The 21,305-nt window shown below is 46.3% G+C and overlaps 2 protein-coding genes and 1 long non-coding RNA gene across 3 annotated transcripts; 2 read left to right on the top strand and 1 right to left on the bottom strand.

Moving 5' to 3' along the window:
- Window positions 1–11,681: 11,681 nt before the first annotated feature.
- LOC123094988 (IST1 homolog) lies at window positions 11,682–13,028 on the top strand. The gene is made up of 4 exons (XM_044516832.1): window positions 11,682–11,957; window positions 12,065–12,168; window positions 12,291–12,456; window positions 12,551–13,028. The coding sequence occupies exons 1-4, from the start codon at window positions 11,784–11,786 to the stop codon at window positions 12,659–12,661; spliced, it is 555 nt and encodes a 184-aa protein (XP_044372767.1). The 5' UTR covers window positions 11,682–11,783; the 3' UTR covers window positions 12,662–13,028.
- A 2,212-nt stretch (window positions 13,029–15,240) lies between these two features.
- On the bottom strand, window positions 15,241–16,677 carry LOC123094989 (uncharacterized). The gene is made up of 3 exons (XR_006446069.1): window positions 16,466–16,677; window positions 15,636–15,834; window positions 15,241–15,552 (listed from the first exon to the last, which is right to left on the bottom strand). It is a non-coding gene; the product is annotated as an uncharacterized lncRNA (long non-coding RNA).
- A 1,982-nt stretch (window positions 16,678–18,659) lies between these two features.
- Window positions 18,660–20,168, top strand: LOC123092712 (uncharacterized). Its single transcript, XM_044514533.1, has 4 exons — window positions 18,660–18,972; window positions 19,052–19,155; window positions 19,246–19,411; window positions 19,531–20,168. The coding sequence occupies exons 1-4, from the start codon at window positions 18,799–18,801 to the stop codon at window positions 19,930–19,932; spliced, it is 846 nt and encodes a 281-aa protein (XP_044370468.1). The 5' UTR covers window positions 18,660–18,798; the 3' UTR covers window positions 19,933–20,168.
- The last annotated feature ends 1,137 nt before the right edge of the window (window positions 20,169–21,305 follow it).

Genomic DNA, 21,305 nt, shown 5'->3' on the forward strand with positions numbered 1-21,305 from the left:
AAGCAGGGCGACGGGCAGCTGCGTGGCGCGCGCTGGTGCCGCTGTCGAGCACCTACCTGCCTGCCTGGCGAAGGCAAGCAGCTCGCTGGAGCGGCTGCTGGGCTGGGCCGGCTAGATGGGCTGGCTAGCGGGCTACCAGGTTAGTTCCCTCTCTCTCTTTTTATTTCTCTTTTCTATTTATTCTGTAACTTTGTGGACTTACTAAAAATACCTAAACAACTCCAAAAATCCCCAAACTGCTCATGCCCACTGTTTAGAATATAAACAACATGGAACATTTTAGTTTAGGATTATTTGAACATTTAAAATATTTTATATAATTTAAATGCCCAAACTCAAATACTTATGATTTAATTCAAAGACCTTAGGATGACCTAGAAAATTGTGCACCACTTTTGGCAGAGGTTCTGAACCAAAACAAAAATGATGGACATTTTAGAAGGGCATTTCAGGTTCATTGAAAATATTTTTAGTAAACCCTAGTTGGTTTCAGAGGGGGCTGGGGGTTCTGTCATCCCCATTTCAAGTTTCTGTTGAAAGAAATAGACATGATGCAACACTCTAATGCGTGAACTAGCTAGGGTGTGACAACTCACCTCCACTCAAAAGAATCTCGTCCCGAGATTTAGGTTCCTCCGGGAAAAAGGCGGGGTACTCGAGTCGAAGATGATCCTCCCTTTCCCAAGTTGCTTCCTTCTCAGAATGGTGCGACCATTGAACCTTGAGAAACTTGATATTATGATGTCGAGTGGTACGCTCGGCTTAATCGAGGATACAAACGGGGTACTCTCGATACGTGAGGTTATCTTGAAGATCAAGCGTTTCGTGGTCCACTCCGCGGATAGGATCCGAGAAGCAACGCCTGAGTTGAGAAACGTGGAAGACATCATGGACTCTGGAGAGATGCGGAGGTAGTTCCAATTGGTAGGCAACATCTCCTCGCTTGGCAAGAATGCGAAAGGGACCAATGTAGCGAGGAGCCAATTTGCCTTTGATACCGAAACGATGGGTTCCCTTCAGAGGAGTAACCCGAAGGTAAGCCTTCTCGTCAACCTCAAAAGTCATAGACTTATGTTTTCGGTCATATTGACTCTTTTGACGAGATTGGGCTGTTTTCAACTTTTCACGAACGATGCGAACTTGCTCTTCCGCTTCCTGGATCATATCCGGGCCAAAGAATTGTCTTTCCCCGGTTTCTGACCAGTTAAGAGGCGTTCGACACCTTCGTCCATAGAGAACTTCAAAAGGGGCTTTACCCAAGCTAGATTGATAGTTGTTGTTATAAGCAAATTCGGCAAATGGAAGGCATTTCTCCCAATCCATTCCGAATGAGATAACAGAAGCTCGAAGCATGTCTTCTAGAATCTGGTTGACACGTTCTACTTGACCACTTGATTGAGGGTGAAAGGCAGTGCTAAAGGAAAGGCGGGTTCCCATAGCATTTTGGAAACTTTCCCAAAATCAAGAGGTGAAGAGACTTCCTCGATCTGAGTTAATTTCCAGTGGAACACCATGGAGGGACACTATTCGGGAGATGTACAAGTCTGCTAGCTGACTAGCGGTTATACCCTCGCGAACAGGTAGGAAATGGGCCACTTTGGAAAGACGATCGACAACGACGAAGATAGCGTTATTCCCTCTCTTGGTCCTGGGAAAACCGGTGATGAAATCCATACCAATTTTATCCCATTTCCATTCAGGAATAGCTGAGGGTTGAAGGGTGCCAGCAGGCTTTGATGCTCTGCTTTTACACGATGACAGACGTCGCAATTAGCAACAAACTGAGAAATGTCTCTCTTCATCCTAGTCCACCAGAACCTCTGGCGTTGGTCCTGATACATCTTAGTGCTACCGGGATGAATGGTGAGAGGAGATTCATGAGCTTCCTTAAGGATCAACTGCCGTAAATGTTGGTTTTTGGGAACCACTAGACGGTTCTCAAAGTACACAACACCATGATCATTTGTAGAGAAACATTTAGCATCTCCGCTAGCAATGTTCTCCTTGATCCTAGATATTCCTTTATCTCGTTTTTGGGCAGCGATGATTTGATCCGTAAGAGTAGGTTTCGCCACCAAGGTGGAAAGGAATCCTTGAGGAATGATGTGAAGGTTAAGCTTCCGAAATTCCTCATGGAGAAGCGGTTGACTTTGTTGTAACATCATATTGTTACAATAAGATTTACGACTTAGTGCATCAGCCATGACATTGGCTTTTCCTGGGGTGTAAGTTATCCCTAAGTCGAAATCTGTGATCAACTCGACCCAACGTCTTTGCCTGAGATTCAAATCCGGTTGGGTGAGTATGTACTTCAGACTTTGGTGATCAGTGAAGATTTCACAATGATTACCGAGGAGGTAATGTCGCCAGGTTTTGAGTGCATGGACTACAGCTGCAAGCTCTAGATCATGAGTAGGGTAGTTTTCCTCATGTGGGTGTAATTGCCGTGAAGCATAAGCAATTACGTGACGATCTTGCATGAGAATGCAACCTAGTCCTTGTCGCGAGGTGTCTCAATAGATAACAAAGTCCTTAGAGAAGTCTGGTGGTACCAATACGGGAGCAGATGTCAGGCATCTTTTCAGTTCCTGAAAACTGTGCTTACATTGTGGACTCCACTCGAACTTTTTATCTTTCTTGAGGAGTTCAGTTAGAGGTTTAGCAACTTTGGAGAAGTTCTCAACAAAGCGGCGACAATAGCTCGCTAAGCCAAGGAAACTCCGAACTTGCTTGACCGATTTAGGTGGAGTCCAATTAAGGACGGCTTGAACTCGCTCGGGATTGACAGCAATACCTTTACCAGAAATTACATGTCCTAGATAGGTCACTTCTGGCAACCAAAATTCGCATTTAGAAAATTTTGCATAAAGGCGATGCTCTCGAAGTTTCATCAACACTAACCTTAGATGCTCGGCATGTTCTTCCTCATTCTTGGAGTAGATGAGTATATCATCAAGGTAAACCACGACGAATTTATCCAAATACTCCATGAAGATTGAGTTCATTAACCGAGAGAAGGTGGCTGGAGCGTTGGTTAAACCGAAGGACATGACGGTGTACTCGTATTGGCCATAACGAGTAACAAAGGCTGTTTTAGGAATGTCCCCATTCCTGATTTTGATTTGATGGTAGCCCAACCTCAAATCCATCTTAGAGAAGACTGAGGATCCAGCGAGCTGATCATACAGATCGTTGATCCTGGGGAGCGGATACTTGTTCTTTATTGTGACCAAATTGACTGGTCGATAATCTACAACCATCCGATCTGTACCATCCTTTTTCTTGACGAAGAGGACGGGACAAGCCCATGGAGATGAACTAGGACAGATGAAACCCTTTTTCAAGGACTCGTCGAGTTGTTTCTTAAGCTCGGCTAGTTCTAGTGGTGCCATCTTATAGGGTCTTCTAGAAATCGGGACAGTTCCTGGAATGAGATCTATCACGAACTCAACATCTCTGTCAGGTGGAACACCTGGCAATTCCTCTGGAAAGACATCCGGAAAGTCACGGACTACCGGAACGTCTTCGAGGTCTACCAAAGGACTGGTGTTAAGAGAATATAGCTGTCGCTTGGCTACTCGGGTCAAGACATTGACTATCTTTCCCGAAGGATGTGTGAGTTGAACGGTCCTAGAGAAACAATCAATCTTGGCATGATGGGCTGACATCCAGTCCATACCCAAGATGATATTGATATCCGAAGATTTGAGAGCTATCAATGATGCAAGGAAAACAAGTCGGCCGACTTGAATTTCATTCCCATGGCTTACTCTAGAGGTTTGCCATCTAGAACCAGGAGTAGAAATTTCCATAGTGGAAGGCATGTCACAGAATGCGGTATTATGCAGACGAGCATAGTTTTCGGATATGAATGAATGGGATGCTCCAATATCGAAAAGAACAGATGCCGGGTGGCAATTAACAAGGAGCGTACCGAGTACGACGTTGGGATCCTCTTGAGCTTCTTCAGCAGAGATACAGTTGACATGGCCACGTGCAGCGGTGGCCGGCTTGGCGTAGAACACTTTCCCTGTCGGCTTGCCACGGCCAACAGCTTTTCCAGACTGGTTGGGGTTGGTCTGGGGACACTCGCGCATATAGTGGCCCGATTCCCCACACTTGAAGCATGTCACGGAGCTGGTGCGTGGAGGAGCATTGTTGGTTGGCCCACCATAGGGCTTAGCTGGTGCATATTGTTAAGCTGGACGAGGCGCCTGATAGGATGGCCTCGGTGTGAACCTGGGTGGCAGGGCAGTGTTAGGCACCCACACCCGGCGCTTCTGTGGACCAGCACCGGATGAGGAACCCATGTCGCGGCCATGCTTGCGTGTTGCTTCATAATCAGACTGACCAGACTCAGCATTGATGGCCTTGTTAACAAGCTTCTGAAAAGATGTGCACTCATGCAGACGGAGGTCACGGCGAAGCTCAGGGCTAAGTCCCTTGCGGAACCTTGCCTGCTTCTTGGCATCGGTGGAAACTTCCTCAGTTGCATATCGTGCTAGGTTACCAAACTCCCTGTTGTATGCATCCACAAAGAGTCTACCTTGAGTGAAACTGCAGAACTCCTCACGTTTACGGTCCATAAGACCCTCCGGAATGTGATGTTTACGGAAAGCCTCGCTGAATTCAGCCCAAGTAGTGACCTGGCCCACTGGGCGCATGGCTCCATAGTTCTCCCACCAGAGACTGGCGGGGCCTTCAAGATGATATGCAGCAAATGTGACCTTATCAGCCTCAGCTACGAGTGCAGAGCGTAGCTTGTGAGTAATATTGCGAAGCCAGTCATCAGCGTCGAGAGGCTCGACAGAGTGGTGGAAGGTGGGTGGATGTAACTTGATGAAGTCGCTGAGCGACACCAAGTTATTCCTCTGATGGTGTGCTGTGTTCTGCTCGATGCGCTCCAACAAACGGTTGGTCTCCCGCTTGTTTCTCTCGGCTTCCAGCATAACCTCGGCCAGAGAAGGAGGGTGAGGCAGGTTTGTTTCCCCAACTCTGCTACCTTCGGCCTTCTCTGGGGGAGCAGGGTTGGTGTGGGTGTTAACCATCCTAGGAAAACAAGACAATGGTTTAGTCCAGGATGATAAGATTCTGACATAGAAATGTAGAATGTAATGGATAACTTGGAATGTAAGATGATCATCCGTATGACATGGTAGATACAGAAGCTGCTTCTTTTATTCCATCGTCATACACACCATACAAGGTTTAGTACAAAATCAAACAAAGTACTACTACGGTGAAAGGAAGATTACATCTCATCGGAGGCATTCCAAGCTCCTATACATTATTTTTCTGCACCTCCGGAAAGTGGTACACACTAAGTCATATTCCACAGGTCACGCAGGACGGTGGAAATACAACTATTACAATACTAGAGATACTACTGCTAACTCAGACAGCTCCATAGTAGTCCTCATAGAAGTCACCACCATAGCCTGGAAGCTCAACGTGACCATCCAGAAACAGACGGTCATGAGAAGCTTGTGGGCCATAGGGGCTAGGATGAGGTCTTGGACCAACAAAAAGTGGCCTACGGGGACCATGGGGTGGGGTGATGCCGCCCACATCACGCCAATCCATCATGTCTGGTAGAGCAGACCTAACAGGATACAGATCTCTCATATCCATATATCCTGCTTGCACAGCCGGTGCAAACCGAGTCAAGGTGGCCCAATGATCAGCACGGGTGTTGAATAGCTCCAATCTTAAGGCCCGATTCTCTCGGTCCTTATCCTCGAGCATGTCGGCAGTGGTGCGAGTTAGTGAGTCCTCCTGAGTGGAGTCAGCATAGATAGCCTGGAGATACCCTTGTGCTCCCAGGAGTGAAGCTGGCATATATTGGAAATCGGTGTTCCGAAGAAGGCCAGTCCTGACTCGCATGATGGTCATCATAGAGTAGGCAGCATCCTGCACAGCCATCTCAATAGTAACCCCGAGTCCATAGGAACAGTGGAGGGGCTTGGTAGATCTAGGATAAGAGGGAAATATCCTGACAGTGCAGAGATATTGGGTTTGATTAAAGTCTCGGAACTGCTCTTCGACGGTGTATTCGGGATACCAACGGTAACCCGTCTCGATCATTACCCGGACTAACATAGTCATATGACCGGGCACATCGATACATCGAGTCAGCCAAACCACTTGATTCTGAGGGCGGGAAGCCATCTGAAACATGATATAATGCAAAGGTATTAGAATTTCTAGCAGAATTTGGACAGCATAACGGCTGTAAATGCTCAAAAAGGATTTTGAGACATTTTGCAAAGAATTGCATAGACGCTCAACAACATCATATCAAGGTTCTGGGTCCATCTTAGCACATAATGGGGTAGTAGAACTGAACTAGGCTTGTATCCATCAAACCTATAAGGTACTACTGATTAGTAACACGTGAACCTGATAGAGAAAAGAGATCCTAATTCCTTAACCCCCGGTGGAAGAATAGACTGACTCAGATCAGAATGCCATGAGGTAAAGGAGTAAAAAGAGCCTTACGTTCCCTCCCACAATCAATTACCCTACATATAACTAAAGCATTTCTAGACTCAACATCGACCAGTTTGGCTTGGAGAACCTACAGGCAGTCCGGCTCTGATGCCAACGCTGTCAGGACCCCGACTCAATGCCACATCGATCTAGCATGTAACACCTCATATCACTTTGCGGCCTCACGCACGGTATTCCCACGGGTGTCACCTTACCTTTGCCCGGGACCGTTTGCGCCTTTTGGCACACGTATATGATAGTGTCGCTAGCATCCATATGGTAAGGAGCCCGGGCTGACATGGCTAGTCGTAAACCCAAAGTGGCACAGACTTACAGGGACAAGCATCCATGACCCAGCATCGAACGTGTCGGTCATCAGCAAGTGAATCCGGGCTGTAGCACTGGGCTAGCAGGATCCGGTAAACCGGGCTGTAGCGGGCTAACAGGACTCCGGTATTCATCGCGTGACATTTCCCCGAAGGGACAGACACAGGAACGAAGAAGGACACATGCTGGCCAGCCTAAGTGTTCCGGAGCAGTAGCGAGCTACCATGGCTCAATGGAAGCACTAGGAGACATTTCCCGGTAAGAGAGGCTACTAAGAATAAACAACTAGATAGTCAGATCCCACACATACCAAGCATTTCAATCATACACACAATATGCTCGATATGTGCAATTACAACAAGGCATCACAACATGACTCTACAACACAAGTACTTTTATTTAAAGGCTCAGAGAGCCATACATGGCATACACACAAGTACGGGTCACACGACCCACATTCAAGTCATACAAGCATACAAGCCAACAGCGGAATTAACTTGTCTGAGTACAGACATCTAGTAAAATAAAAGAGGCTTGGAGAAGCCTGGCTATACTACATGGTCCTTCATAAGCTCAGGATCACCACCTGGGCCTCAGTATACTCATCGATGTCAACGTCTACGAAGAACCCGTCAGAAGGGGTTGCAGCGTCTTCTGTAAAATGTTAATTAAAGCAACATGAGTACAAAGGTACTCAGCAAGACTTACATCAGATCCTACATACATGCACATTATCAAGAAGGGTTGGTGGGGTTATTGCAGTAAGCCAGCTTTGACTCTTGGCTAAGCTATCCTACGAGACACCAACTTGAAATGGTTTTGCGCACTCGTGTCCACTACTCACCACTTCAATACACCACCGAGGATCCACCTCCGTCTTCCTACGGAAGAGCCATCCTCGGCACTCACGCTTATCTTGAGATTTTTAGTAGTATCCATTTACTTGTCTATGAACTGTATAGGCAACCAAGTAGTCCTTTACCGTGGATGCGGCTATTCGAATAGATAATGATAACCCTGCAGGGGTGTACTTCTTCATACTTGTTTCCACCACTTAGCGTCTGCACACGACATGTGATCGGCAGACTTCAAGCGAAAGCCGACGTGGGTGTAGACCACGACCTACCTAAACACCTAAGTCTCTAGTCCAGGTTTATCGCCTATTCAGGTTCCATCCGTAGGGAGTCCGGCCAAGATTTCCACATACGGCCCCGAACGATGTGTACAGGGTTCCGAGACACCTAACGGGTGCCCGGTGTACTCGGCCACGTACCTACCGCATCACAGCCCACCCCGCGGGTCAGCGCTGTCCACGGCCTCCAGTAAGCTACAAACACCAGAAACTACTTGCAACTCCTGGACAGAGGACTAGGGTGGATAAGAAGTCGAGCGGGGTCATATTTCAGGGCCCAATGCATGGTAGTAGCTGAATCTTAAATCACACATACAGATCTCAGTGCTTAAGGTCGGCTTCAATGAAACAACCCACCATGTACTCCTACATGGCCTCTCATCGATACCTTTACCAAATTGTGTTCAACACATCACTCTCATTACCGGCATAATCATTTCACTCTAGCCCATCACCCAGATGAACCAGACCTAACACGACTCTAAGCATAGCAGGCATAGCAAGGTAGGAACAACACATACATACGGCTCAATCAACTCCTACACATGCTAGTGGGTTTCATCTAGTTACTGTGGCAATGACAGGTCATGCAGAGGAAATGGGTTCAACTACCGTAGCACACAGCAGTTTGAAATGCATTGTCTTAATGCAGTAAAAGAGAGTAGAAGTGAGAACATGGGATTGTATCGATATGATCAAATGGTTGGTTGCTTGCCTGATGGGTCGATGCACTGATATTGTTCTTCGTTAGGGTAATTGTGGTACTCCTCGGGGGCAGATCCTGCCACAAAGAGCACCGATACACAACATCACCAAACAATATGATGCATGCATGAGACATGGCAAAATGAGTGTATTGGGCTAATGCAACTAAGACCAGATGGGTTTGAACCATTTTGAATCAAAGATTCAAGTTTCAAACTCATAAATGGCCCTTATAAGTGCTTTATCTTGTTCTGTACTAAACAGCAGGTTAAATTGTTTAAACATGCATGAAACTAGTACAGATGGATAGATTGGATTTTTCTGATCATTTTTCATATATAACACTTTGCATTTGGAGCTACAGATTAATTTCTATAATTTTTTGAAGTTTGTGGTATTTCCTGGAATTTCCTGTATAAAAATAATTCCAGTAAATAAATTATTATGTCAGCATTACGTCAGGATGACGTTAGTGGTCAACAGAACAGTCCAGGTCAAACCTGACTAGTGGGTCCCGTGTGTCAGTGTAATTAGTTTAACTAATTATTATTTAATACTAATCCTAATTTGTTAACAGGGTTGGGCCCCACCTGTCGTTGACCCAGGGCGGTCAAACTGGGCCCACCCGTGGTCAAACGAGGGTCAGCGGGGTCTACTCACCGGCGTTTAGCCGCCGGCGAGGCCGAACGCGGCGGCGAGAGTGCATTTGTGCGTTCTGGCGACCAAATGAGCGGCAGAGGGCATCTACGCGTAGCTGGGAGCAAGCCGCAGCTCTTGGTGGTGGTGGTTGAGCTCGGGGTGGCCGGAAACGTCGCCGGCGACGACTTTGGCGGTCGCCGGAGTTCGGGTGAGGATGAACCCGAGGCTACGGGACACGGTGGGGCTCGTGGTGAGGTGCGTTGGGCTTCTGGGGATGCCGTGAGTGTGTTGGACAGGGTGGTGTGGCCAGTGGGTGGCCTGACACACGTCGGCGACGAGCTCGGCGGCGGCGCGTGCGGTGAAGCTTCGTGTGCTCGCTGTGATGCACGAGAGCTAGAAAGGAAAGGGGGAGGAGGTAGCTAGGCTCACGGCGGTCTAGAGGAAGCAGACGGCGCGGTCGGGGACGAGCTGGTGCGGTGGTGACGGCGAAGGGGATCTCCGGCGATGGCGGAGTCGGGTGAGGTCGGTGCAGAGGCCTCGGGGCAAGCGAGCGCTCGGGGCTCGGCTAGATCAAAGAAGAGGAGGGCGGCGGAGCTCCTGGACATGTCGGCACGGCGCAGGGGCAATGGAGAGCGCGACTACAGCGACGGTGCGGCTGCGGTGGCGTCGGCCATGGAGCGGGAGAGCGAGGGAGAGAGGCGGGGGGAGAATGGATGTGTCCACGGGGTTCGGAGCGCGATGTGGAGGTCGTACCGGCCAGGAGAGAGGCGAGGGGAGGAAGCAGGGCGACGGGCAGCTACGTGGCGCGCGCTGGTGCCGCTGTCGAGCACCTGCCTGCCTGCCTGGCGAAGGCAAGCAGCTCGCTGGAGCGGCTGCTGGGCTGGGCCGGCTAGGTGGGCTGGCTAGCGGGCTACCAGGTTAGTTCCCTCTCTCTCTTTTTATTTCTCTTTTCTATTTATTCTGTAACTTTGTGGACTTACTAAAAATACCTAAACAACTCCAAAAATCCCCAAACTGCTCATGCCCACTGTTTAGAATATAAACAACATGGAACATTTTAGTTTAAGATTATTTGAACATTTAAAATATTTTATATAATTTAAATGCCCAAACTCAAATACTTATGATTTAATTCAAAGACCTTAGGATGACTTAGAAAATTGTGCACCACTTTTGGCAGAGGTTCTGAACCAAAACAAAAATGATGGACATTTTAGAAGGGCATTTCAGGTTCATTGAAAATATTTTTAGTAAACCCTAGTTGGTTTCAGAGGGGGCTGGGGGTTCTGTCATCCCCGTTTCAAGTTTCTGTTGAAAGAAATAGACATGATGCAACACTCTAATGCATGAACTAGCTAGGGTGTGACAAATATCTACAACATGTAGTTTCTCAAGCAATCTTCTGCATGTTTGTGACATGATCATTGTGCACATATATTTAATACTGAAGATCTTCTGCTATCACTATTAATGGTTCTGTTGTCGTGTAAGCGAGTTCTTTAGTGTTGTGTTGTAACACATTAGAGTAAAATATTAATTGTGTATGAAGAATAATATTACGGAGTCATGCAAAATTTGACCTTACTTTTGACCAAATTAATCTTTATTTGTTTGCCAGGTTGTGTGTCATTGTGCATTTATTTTCCTTTCAAAAGCCAGACTATGCAATTTGGCTTCATAAGAAGTTTCACTTTATTATTAGTGCAGAGCGGGAGAGAGTGAAGCAGATTAGCTTGGGATTTGAATTATTTTTTGATGTCGGGTTTGTACGCTATACTGTTTGATTAATGAAAACTGATGGAAAGTAGTGGCAAACATTTGATTGAGTAAGCTATTGGATTTTACCAGTAATACATAGTAGTTTCTTGCAATATAATCATTGTTTGTATTTACACATTGTATAATGGATGTTTAATCGCTAAATTTAACTAAGGGTTTCAGAATAAATTGTGGCCTCTAAGCTTGTGTGTAGTCAATTACTAAATGTGTAATATTAGCACAACTATTTCTTAAGTGCTCTCAGCCACTGATTTCATTTGATTTGAATTTATATATTATTTATATACTCATTTAGATATTTATGTTCTTTCTTTTGACCAAATGTTGTCTATGTTCTCGATGGATTGATTTGAATGGCACAATTTTATTACCCCGTTGCAACGCATGGGCCCTTTTGCTAGTCTTTTATTAAGAAAACTTTCTTCACACGTTTTGCTCCCTATTATGTGCACGTCCAGCCCTCATGTTCCAAATATGAAAGAAGTTCGTTTTATGTAACTGAACCAACAGCCTGTGCACTAAAATTAGACTTCCAAAAACAGAGAAACACTGCCCTAGAAAACCTTTGTTCCTCCGAATAACTCAGCTCCTCCTCCCCCTACCACCCATCCAAGGACCAACGATACCGCCGCCGACCGCCGGTAGGCGCATCGTTGGTCCGGTCAAAAACTCCAACACCTCAAGGAACTCCGGCAAGACCAGATCACCAGTCATGGGATTCCTCAGGAAGTTCTCCAAGCAGACCCGCAAGCTCAAGTCCCTTCTCGAGCTCACCGTCTCACGTGTAGCCATCGCCCGCAAGCCGCGCCTTGCTCGCAAGTCCATTGCCTCCGGCGACGTCTGCCAGCTCCTCTCCCTCGGCCAAACCGACCGCGCTCTCCAGCGTGTGCGTGCCTAGCTATGGCCTCCAAGCATCTGACATGTTATTCTTCTAAAGATCTTACATTTTCTTTTTCCTTTTTTTTACTGATGCTGGCTTTTTCTTCTGAGCAGGTAGAGCAGGTCATAAAGGAGGACAACATGTTGGAGGCGCTCGGCATCATAGAGCTCTACTGCAAGTGCCTTGTCAAGAAAGCCGATCAGCTAGACAAGCCCAAGTACGTCTCTTGATCACACCTGATCTGATCTCTTAATTTCTTCTCCTTTTTGTTAATGCTTTTAGATCATCCACTTCAATGTCAATGTTTTGGGCAAGAAAACTAATATGTTTAGCGTACAGGGAATGCAGCGAGGAGGTAAAGGAAGCAGTTGCCGGACTCGTATTTGCTGCCAAGCGGTGCAGTGACCTGCCGGAGCTACAGTCTGCCCGCAACATCCTCGTCGACAAGTTCGGCGACGATATCACTGCCGACGCCAAGGTGGGCACCGCGGTCGTCGAGCCGATGGTAAAAGTTATAGTCTTCATTTCTAGGCGTCCATTGATTTGGAGTTGTAGAGGAAAGGTAGCAGTCACATGCATGATTTGTGTTACCATTGCAGCTGGTGTGGAAGTTGTCCGGAGACACGACAAGCATTAGCCTGAAGAAGAAGGTGCTCAAAGAGATCGCCGCCGAGAACAATATCTCGGTGGATTTGTCCAAGTCCCCATAAGCAATGGCGGCGTTGTTCCGCACGGTCAGGAGATTGTCGTGTTTGGACTCATGGGTGCAAGTCCAGAGCCTGACGATGGCCGTCGTCGCTTTTGACAGGATGAATGCCTTTGGACTAGACTAGAGTGACACCGATAATGCCTCGAGCATTTTCTACTCTTATGGATCGGATGATAGGCCGCTGAAGCCGAAGATGGCGATAGCTTTCAGTGCGCACGAGGAGACAAAGTCATTCCTCGATCTGCATCTGGCCCAAAATGTAATTGCTATGTGTAGGTTCAAAATTAGTATCGGAGGATGGTCATGAAGAACTATGGCTCACTGTACAAGAGAAGGGAAGACATCTGTATTTTACTCTTTAAAACTAGACCAGAAGCTCCTACGGTTTTATTAATTAAGAGGAGAATGTGAGACACAACATCCGAGCCGAGACTTGAACACGCATAGGCTAGGAGACACAACTGTATTTCACTCTTACACTTCGATTATGAAATTTGAAAGTTCTTTGGCATCTACTTTAGTTGTCGCGCTCAGTTGGAAATATAAATCTTGTAAGTTAAAAACATCTTGGATCAACACGTTCACATACGACACCCCTCCCCCTCTGTGACGGGTGTTTGATTACATGATGATAGAAGGTTAAGGCCGTCTCCATGCGGGTTGAATCGGTGAAATCTATGAGGCTGGTTGTAATGGGAGTATCATACGTAGTATCATGCATGCCAACTAAGCAATTTTGATGAGGTGGCATAGAATTAAATGAAGAAAGAGAGCCTTGAGTATCATATCATGATACCGTATCATATTAAATAATGTGCTACTTTGTGTCATGCATGGCAATAAAATGTAGTCATGTATGATATCAACATATGATACCATGCATTACGGATGTAGTATTATACACTAGTATCATATGCATGATACTATTATATGATACTCCCCGTTACAACCAGCCTGATTGTACCTCCGTACGAGTTTAAAAGTCCCCTCTCATACCAAGGTAACTGCAACGGGTTTCACGCAATATTTAAGCGGCTGCATGCATTGCCGCATGGTTGTAGTTAACATGGGTATTAAAAGCAAATATCCCAGGGCTCCACTGCGGTTACCAGCGCCGGCGCATGCATGGCCAGTAAAAGACATTCATAGGACATGCACTGACGGGCATGCATTCATGCATTAACTAATTTCGCTTTATTCTCCTTTGAGCAAGCAACTTAAGTCTAGTCGGCCTTGTAAAAGTGGACTAGCTCTGTCCGTCCGGGGGCCTTTTAAACCCGGACAGAGGTAGTAGATAGCTTGCAAGTATCTTGGCCCCTCCCTTTCCCCACCTTCTAATAGATTTAGTTTTTTCTTATTCTCATTGTGATATTAGTTATATTCACTTTGATCATGCATTCTTTTACTCCTCTCAATTAAATGAAAAACAGTGCTAAAAAGGTAGAAAACGTCAACACGCATAATGTGATGTGTGTTTGTTAAAACTAGTGCGGCCAGAAATGTTCATGCATAAATATGATCAAAATTGCCATGTGTGCAAAAAAGGACAAGTGTTGGGGGTTATATTTGTTTAAAAAGCAAGTCGGACATTTTCGTTCTTTGTGCAGGGTATGCTTGATCCTATACTTGCTTCGAACTGTTTTGTGCGTGCCCGTGTTATATATAACATGATGCCCATATTACGATTTTAAAGAATTTTAAGGCGCGCAAAGAGGCAAACTCAAGTACTATTAATTTGAGTGAGTTGGAAGATTATTAATGTTGCTGTAGAGCTCTGGAGAGTTGTTGGTGAGCTTACTAGTAGTGTTAACCATACAAAAATACCTACTATGCTTGACTATTGGGAACATAGCCCCAACATCGCTGCTGCTATAGTGCAAGCATCAGCCCTGTAGGCGGCTGAATTTCATGTTTTGACCCTTTTTGCAAACAAAATCAAGATCTGACCCCCGTTCGAAAAAAATTCGGGATTTGACCCTTTTGCTACCGCCAGAGCCCCTGGCGGTAGGGTTAGACAGGCTATCGCCCGATACCTTGGCGGTAGGGTGTGACGGAGCAAGACGGGGGCCGTCATCGCGCGCTGACGTGGATAAGTACCTTACCGCCAGACAACCAGGCGGTAAGCTGTCTAACCCTACCGCCAGGGGATCTGGCGGTAAGGTGTGGCAGGGTTTTCCCGTGCATGCCTTCTGTAACGAGATATGCAAGCGTCCTGGCGGTAGGTTCACCCTACCGCCAGGGCTCATGGCGGTAGGCTGTCTGACCCTACCGCCAGGGAGCCTGGCGGTAGGGTCCTGTGTTTCGTGTAAAGTTTTGTAGACATAAGAAGTTTGATCACATCCAAATAGTGTGATCACAATTTCATAGAAATATGCAAGGGCCCTGAACATAAGAACCAATAGGCACAATTTCATAGACATAAGCATAATTAGTTTCGCCATTACAGATTAAGAAACAAGTACCAAATAACATAGTTTGATCATAATTTCATAGACATAAACATAACATAGTTTGATCACAATTTCATAGACATAAACATAACATAGTTTGATCACATCCAAATAATTTCACGAAGCCAAAATAGGTAGCAATCAAACATGACGATCATCAGCATCCACACGCATATATAGTTTAGATGATATCGATGACGATCATCATCTTCAAGCCTTGACGGTTGGTCTTCCTGATAGTAATAAGGATGGCCTGTCCAACATGAAGATTCTTGTCAACGAGGAAGTTCTTCCACCCATCTGTGCTTAAATGTGTGCGACCGTCCGTTTCCACGCCGTACGCACAAGTAGTGACGGGGCCCCTTGCGGTAAGGCGTATTTCAGCATAGCCTTCTTCATCAGCCTCGATGCCACAACTCTCAGATAGGCTCTTTGGCAATTTCTGAATAAGAAAAATATATCAATTGATAAGTATGGATTATTTAAACTATTAACAATTCCGTGGATTCTACACTAATAACATACCATGACATGTCAATCGATCATGGTACTTGTCAGACGGGTCACGAATGGCGCCCCGATCAACTCAGCACGTGGCAGAAAGTTGTCCCATAGGTTGTACACCTCCCGTTCGCTCAGCCTCACTCTTTGAGCACAGATGGCTTCCTCAAGTGGGTCTTCATAGTCATCATCCTCGTCAATTGGTGGTGGTGGCGCCATGTTCCTTATATAAGCATTGATTGGATAAAGTTAATTAAACATCAATATTTGTTCTAATGCAAGCAAAACGAATATCTACAATATTCACACAATAAATCATCACATATGGCTATAAAAAAGACTAAACCTAGGGTTCATCTAGGTTCTAGGGTTCATCATATCAACTAGAGAGGGTTCCTCGTATGGCTATAAGAAAGACTAAACCTAGGGTTCATACATTTGCAACTATATGAAATAGAAATACACATTTTCACACTATGCATTAACCACCTACCAATTTTGCAAAACATACATCTTCACAAATTTGCAATACATTAATCATCTACGAATTTTGTTATGCCTTTATCCTCACAATCTTGCATTCAACATACAGAAAGATTTCTTATAAAATTCATATATACATCACAAAATAAAATGGACCAACATATATGCATTCACCAACATATCCTCACATATGTTGCAATTGTTTCACCCACACATCCTCACATAGGCCTACTACTAAATCATATACTCCTAAACAACTAAAACATCATAAAAAAATCAACACCAAAACCTAGGTTGCACCTAGTGCCAAAAATAACTTCAAAAATAAAAAACCATTGCGAAAACTGATTGGACGGAATGGAGGAGCTTACCGGCCTCTTCGATTTGCCCCAAAGATCCGCGAAAATGGTGGGGGGAAGAGGGAGATCGAGGGAGGGGATCGGGATGAGGAGAGAGGCGGCACTCGACTCTGTTCGAGTCGAGGGGAGGAGGAAGAAGGGGCTGGTGGGTGAGGTAGGGCCCGCCCGCAACATCACTTGCCTCTTCGGTACCTACCGCCACCACCTCGGGCGGTAGGCCACCGAACCCTACCGCCTCAGGCTGTGGCGGTAGGCCCTTCCCCCGTCAGTACGCGCCGACGGCCGTCAGTCGCCGTTAGAGGGCCTACCGCCACTGATGATGGCGGTAGGACGTGCAAACCTACCGCCGGCCCTCCTGGCGGTAGTCAAAAGGGTCAGATCCCGAAATAGTTTCAGACAGGGGTCAGATCTTGAATTTCTTTGTAAAAAGGGTCATAACACGAAATTTTGCCCCTATAGGCTCTCTGGAAATGCAGAAATGACATTTGTTTCCACCGGGCGGCTTGGTCTGAGATGCAGGTGATCGTTAGGAAATCTGCCAGCATCCTTACTATGTGGGAGGTGCTCTGGCTAGATGCTGCCAAGTTGGAGATGAAAGAGTGCGTGAGGAGACTAGAACGGGCAGCAGGAGATCCCCCGCTCATCTTGTGGTCAAATCCGGGCTCATCCTTGGAAGATGTGGCCTCTCTCCGCGAGGTGTGCTGCCCGTTGATTAGTAATCTGGAGGAGTGGGCTGGAAGAGGAGTTTGGCGCCGTGCCCTGCCCTGTTATTAATTGCCTTCAGATGAGGCGCGTGTTGTGCTTTTCCCCTCTCTCTAGCCTTTGCTGTTTCTCTTTTCTAAACTGTTTAGGGAGTCTCTCCTAGTTTCATTTGCTGAGGCAGCTGAGTTTGTTGTTCCCTCTGCGTGCATTATTTGTAATAAAAATACAACTGTACCCCGACCTTGTTCGGGTTTCATTGATTAGCAATTTGTAATAAAAATACAACTGTACCCCGACCTTGTTCGGGTTTCATTGATTAGCAAATGGAGCCGGGCCGAAAGCCCTTTCCAATGAGTGCGCAAAATACACTCAAGTACTCCCCCCGTAAACCAATATAAAAGTGTTTAGATAGTGATCTAAACACTTTTATATTAGTTTACGGAAGGAGTACTTAGGAGAGTGTATTTGTAATAAAACTCAAGTACGCGCAAAATACACTCTCCTCTTTTTTTCTTTTTTTTTCTGAAGGAACAAAATGCACTCTTCTAAGTCAAGGTGGCAGTCGTGTCGGGTTTTCCTAAACCAGACCCTTGCCCGAAACACAATCGGGTGCATAGCCAAACCGACGACCCTACCCATGGGCCTTAGGTTAGACCCATGCCTGAACCCGTCGGGTCGCCCGACCCAATTGGGCATTCATCGGGTGAGTGCAATAAAAAACCTTTTTTGTATCGTTTGTTCCGAAGCAAGCCACGCAGACAACATGACTCCCCTCCTCTTCCCCTGTGGTTGTCTTATATAGGTGTCCAACCCTTCGTTTTCTACTCCCACAAGCGAGGTGGTACTATCGATCAACACTACTGCAATACTGCACTGGAATGGGTGAGCCAGAGTCAAGTGGAACATGGCCCAAGTGCTTTTAGCTTTGCGCGGGCAAAACCATGGGCCGGCCGCTTCTCATTTTTGAGGGATGGGCCAGGTCCTTCTCTCCTTGTGCATGAGCCTCACGCACCTATTCTTCTTCTTCTTCGGTTGGCAATTATTTTTCTCGTGTGTTCTGTGTTACGTGCTTGGCCCATGCATGTATAGATCCATGCATTCATCCTACATTTTTTTCTATGTTTCTCTATGTGCCTCGTGCATACATGTTAAATAATTAGTTAATAATTACATAATTTCACCGAGTCACATAGATGTCACATTACCCATGGGCGCACATGAAGACCCATACCCTACCCATTCAGGTCGGGTGCCCATGGGCGTGCCTACCCATGGGTCGAATTGCCGGGTTGACTCCTAAGGGTAACCAACGAGGATCTCATTTGCTCGCAATATTTTAAAAACATTTGTAGCATTAGCGAAAGACATATAAATTGGATGTCATGGCATGTTAAATCCTACAAGGATTGGAAACACATGAGCCTACAAATTCTTGTCCCTCCAAGGCGGACTTCAGCATGAGTCCACCCACAAGCAACCCATCTGATCATATCCCTCCTCCTCTCCACGCAAAGGACCAGCAATGCAACCAAGATCAGCATCCAAACGCCGTCTGCTCTAGGCAAATAGCAATACAACCGAATATAACAGAAGAGCAAAGCCAACACCCACCGCCGGGCCAACGTGCAAAGCATCGTCCGGCCATGGGATTCCTCCACAAAACCTCCAAGCAGACAGCGAAGCTCAAGTCCCTCCTGGGGCTCGCCGTCTCCCGCATCGCCGTCGCCCGCCAGCCGCGCCTTGCTCGCAGGTCCATCGCCTGCAGCGATGTCAGCCAGCTCCTCGTCCTCGGCCACCTTGACCGCGCCCTCCACCGCGTGCGTACCGACGACATGAAGCGAGACGTGGTGGTACCCTTCGATGCAGCCATACTGATGCTGGTGTTTCTGCGCGCAGGCAGAGCAGGTTATCCAGGAGGACAACATGCTGGAGGCGTTCGGCATCATAGAGCTCTACTGCAAGCGCCTCATCGAGCAGGCTGAGCAGTTAGACAAGCCGGAGTATGTCTGCCTGCCTCATCACGCCTGTTCTCATCTTTGGTTCTCTATGTCCATTGGACAATAAACATTGCTATTCTGTTTGGGCCGTAGGGAGTGCGGCGAGGAGCTACGGGAAGCGGCGGCCAGCATCATGTTCGCCGCCGGGTGGTGCGGCGACCTGCAGGAGCTGCTGTTTGCCCGTACCATCCTCGCAGACAAGTTCGGCGGCGACTTTGCTGTCGCGGCCAAGGAGGGCACCGGCATCGTCGATCCCATCGTAAGAACTCCTATAGTACATTTGATCATTTCTAGCGGGTCTCATTGATTCACAGTGGAAAAAGGAAAGAGGAACTGCGGGCGGGGAGTTCACATGCGTTGTTTGTGTTGCCATTGCAGTTGGTCTGGAAGCTGTCCGGAAACACAACGAGCATGGAACTGAAGAAGAAATTGACAAAAGAGATCGCCGCCGAGAACAACATCTTGGTGGACTTCTCTGAGCTTCCAGAAGCAACGGAGGATGGCAGTGATATCTTGTTGGATTTCTGTCGGCTCCAAGAAGCAACTGACGAAGGCAACAACAATGTTCCAGACAGTCAGGAGCTCCTCGGCCAAATGTCATGCCAGGACGACATGGATGAAGGTTCAGAGTCGGACAATGAACATCCTCGCTCACACGGAACAAACACACCCGGGCTGGAGAGCGACGAGAATGTGCACATCGTTACCAATTCTGACGGATCAGATGATGAGGTTACAGGCCGGCGTAACCGAAGGTGGTGGCGCCTTGGGTGCGCATGAGAACTGAGATGGTGACCTCTGCATCCGGCTAAAAATGTAACGATATGGGCAGGACAAATGCCATTTGTCCATGTGCACCCACCAAATTGTGAATAGACATGAATACACACATGGGTACTTTTAAACTATCTGCTAGTCCAGTCAATTGTACTATCGTCTAAAAAGAAATGTAAATCAGCTGTATCTCATGGCCGACCCTAGTGGCCAATGCTACAATAAAACCACATTGCTTAACAGTCATGGACCTCATGGTCACCTGTCCGTTGCTTGGTCATCGCCGTTCATCACCTTGATTTGATGATGTTGCTTTAAGTAACCACCATACCACTACGTTATCCAACCTATCCTTAATGTTATGCTGTGCAAGTATTTTTGTAAACATTATGTGGACCAGGTATAATTGCTAGCAAACCAACAAATATTTACTCGACAAGATCAGTACAAAAAGCAAAGATGGTCAAACCTGGCCCAACAAAAATGCACAGGGGCGAAAATATGGAAGGGGAAATAAGCCAGTAAAAGGTGCGCTGCAAAGATCATGGCAAGAAAAAGCCCTGCAAGGCCCGCATTTGGATTTTCTTGTGGGTGATTTTGGATTTTCTTGCTACCAAAAGAGCTGATCAGTTACCAGCGTGAATACTGATATTTGGTCAGTTCGGTAGCTGATGTGCAAATGCAAATCAAAATCAAATTTGTCGGCATACACAATTGTATACAACAACAGGGCAACATACGATAGATTGATATTCATACCACTATTCACAGAAGTTTCTGTACAAGTATAGAACCTGTAAAGAGCAAACTATTCATGGAATGACATTTGTGGAGAACACAATGGTGACGATAACCGTAGAAAACTAATATTTCCAAGCTCTCACTGCAGTCTAAGGCCTCAAGTCAAATCCCTTTTTGTATCCAAAAAATAGATGAACAGTCATGGTTAACAGAGTTTGCTTTTGCACTCCTTTGATGCAAATACGACTTTCAGTCTTTTGAGTATTGGATGAAGATGCCTGTCAAGAAGTTGATTATTCCATCACTCGTTTGATTTTGGCCAAAAGGAAATCAGTTTAGCAAAGTTTTAACGGGGCTAAAATAGTGTGAAAAGGCATAATCCTGACATTTTCATCAAACCCTAGATGGTTCTTTTAGAAAATGATGATATCTTTGAAATCAATTATACAACTGCACGCCCTTCAACAGCAAGTAAAGACCATATATAACACGTTCTGTAATATTTATATTTAAGAGTTCTATAGCTTATATCAGGTATAATGGTACAACTCTGAAGTGATGCAATCACACTAAGCACATAGTTTGGCATTATGCTAACCTTAATCATCAGTTTTATTTTATTTACTGCCTCCGTCCCA

This window comes from Triticum aestivum, chromosome 4B (genome assembly GCF_018294505.1).
Source record: "Triticum aestivum cultivar Chinese Spring chromosome 4B, IWGSC CS RefSeq v2.1, whole genome shotgun sequence".
NCBI classification, from domain to species: domain Eukaryota; kingdom Viridiplantae; phylum Streptophyta; class Magnoliopsida; order Poales; family Poaceae; genus Triticum; species Triticum aestivum.

What these genes read in the sequence shown, in the direction of transcription:
- LOC123094988 (XM_044516832.1), top strand. Translation starts at nt 11,784, where the DNA reads ATGGGATTCCTCAGGAAGTTCTCCAAGCAGACCCGCAAGCTCAAGTCC. An exon ending in GATCAGCTAGACAAGCCCAA is followed by an intron (nt 12,169 to 12,290) that starts GTACGTCTCTTG and finishes TTTAGCGTACAG; the next exon opens with GGAATGCAGCGAGGAGGTAA. An exon ending in CCGCGGTCGTCGAGCCGATG is followed by an intron (nt 12,457 to 12,550) that starts GTAAAAGTTATA and finishes TTACCATTGCAG; the next exon opens with CTGGTGTGGAAGTTGTCCGG.
- LOC123092712 (XM_044514533.1), top strand. Translation starts at nt 18,799, where the DNA reads ATGGGATTCCTCCACAAAACCTCCAAGCAGACAGCGAAGCTCAAGTCC. An exon ending in TTGACCGCGCCCTCCACCGC is followed by an intron (nt 18,973 to 19,051) that starts GTGCGTACCGAC and finishes TTCTGCGCGCAG; the next exon opens with GCAGAGCAGGTTATCCAGGA. An exon ending in CCGGCATCGTCGATCCCATC is followed by an intron (nt 19,412 to 19,530) that starts GTAAGAACTCCT and finishes TTGCCATTGCAG; the next exon opens with TTGGTCTGGAAGCTGTCCGG.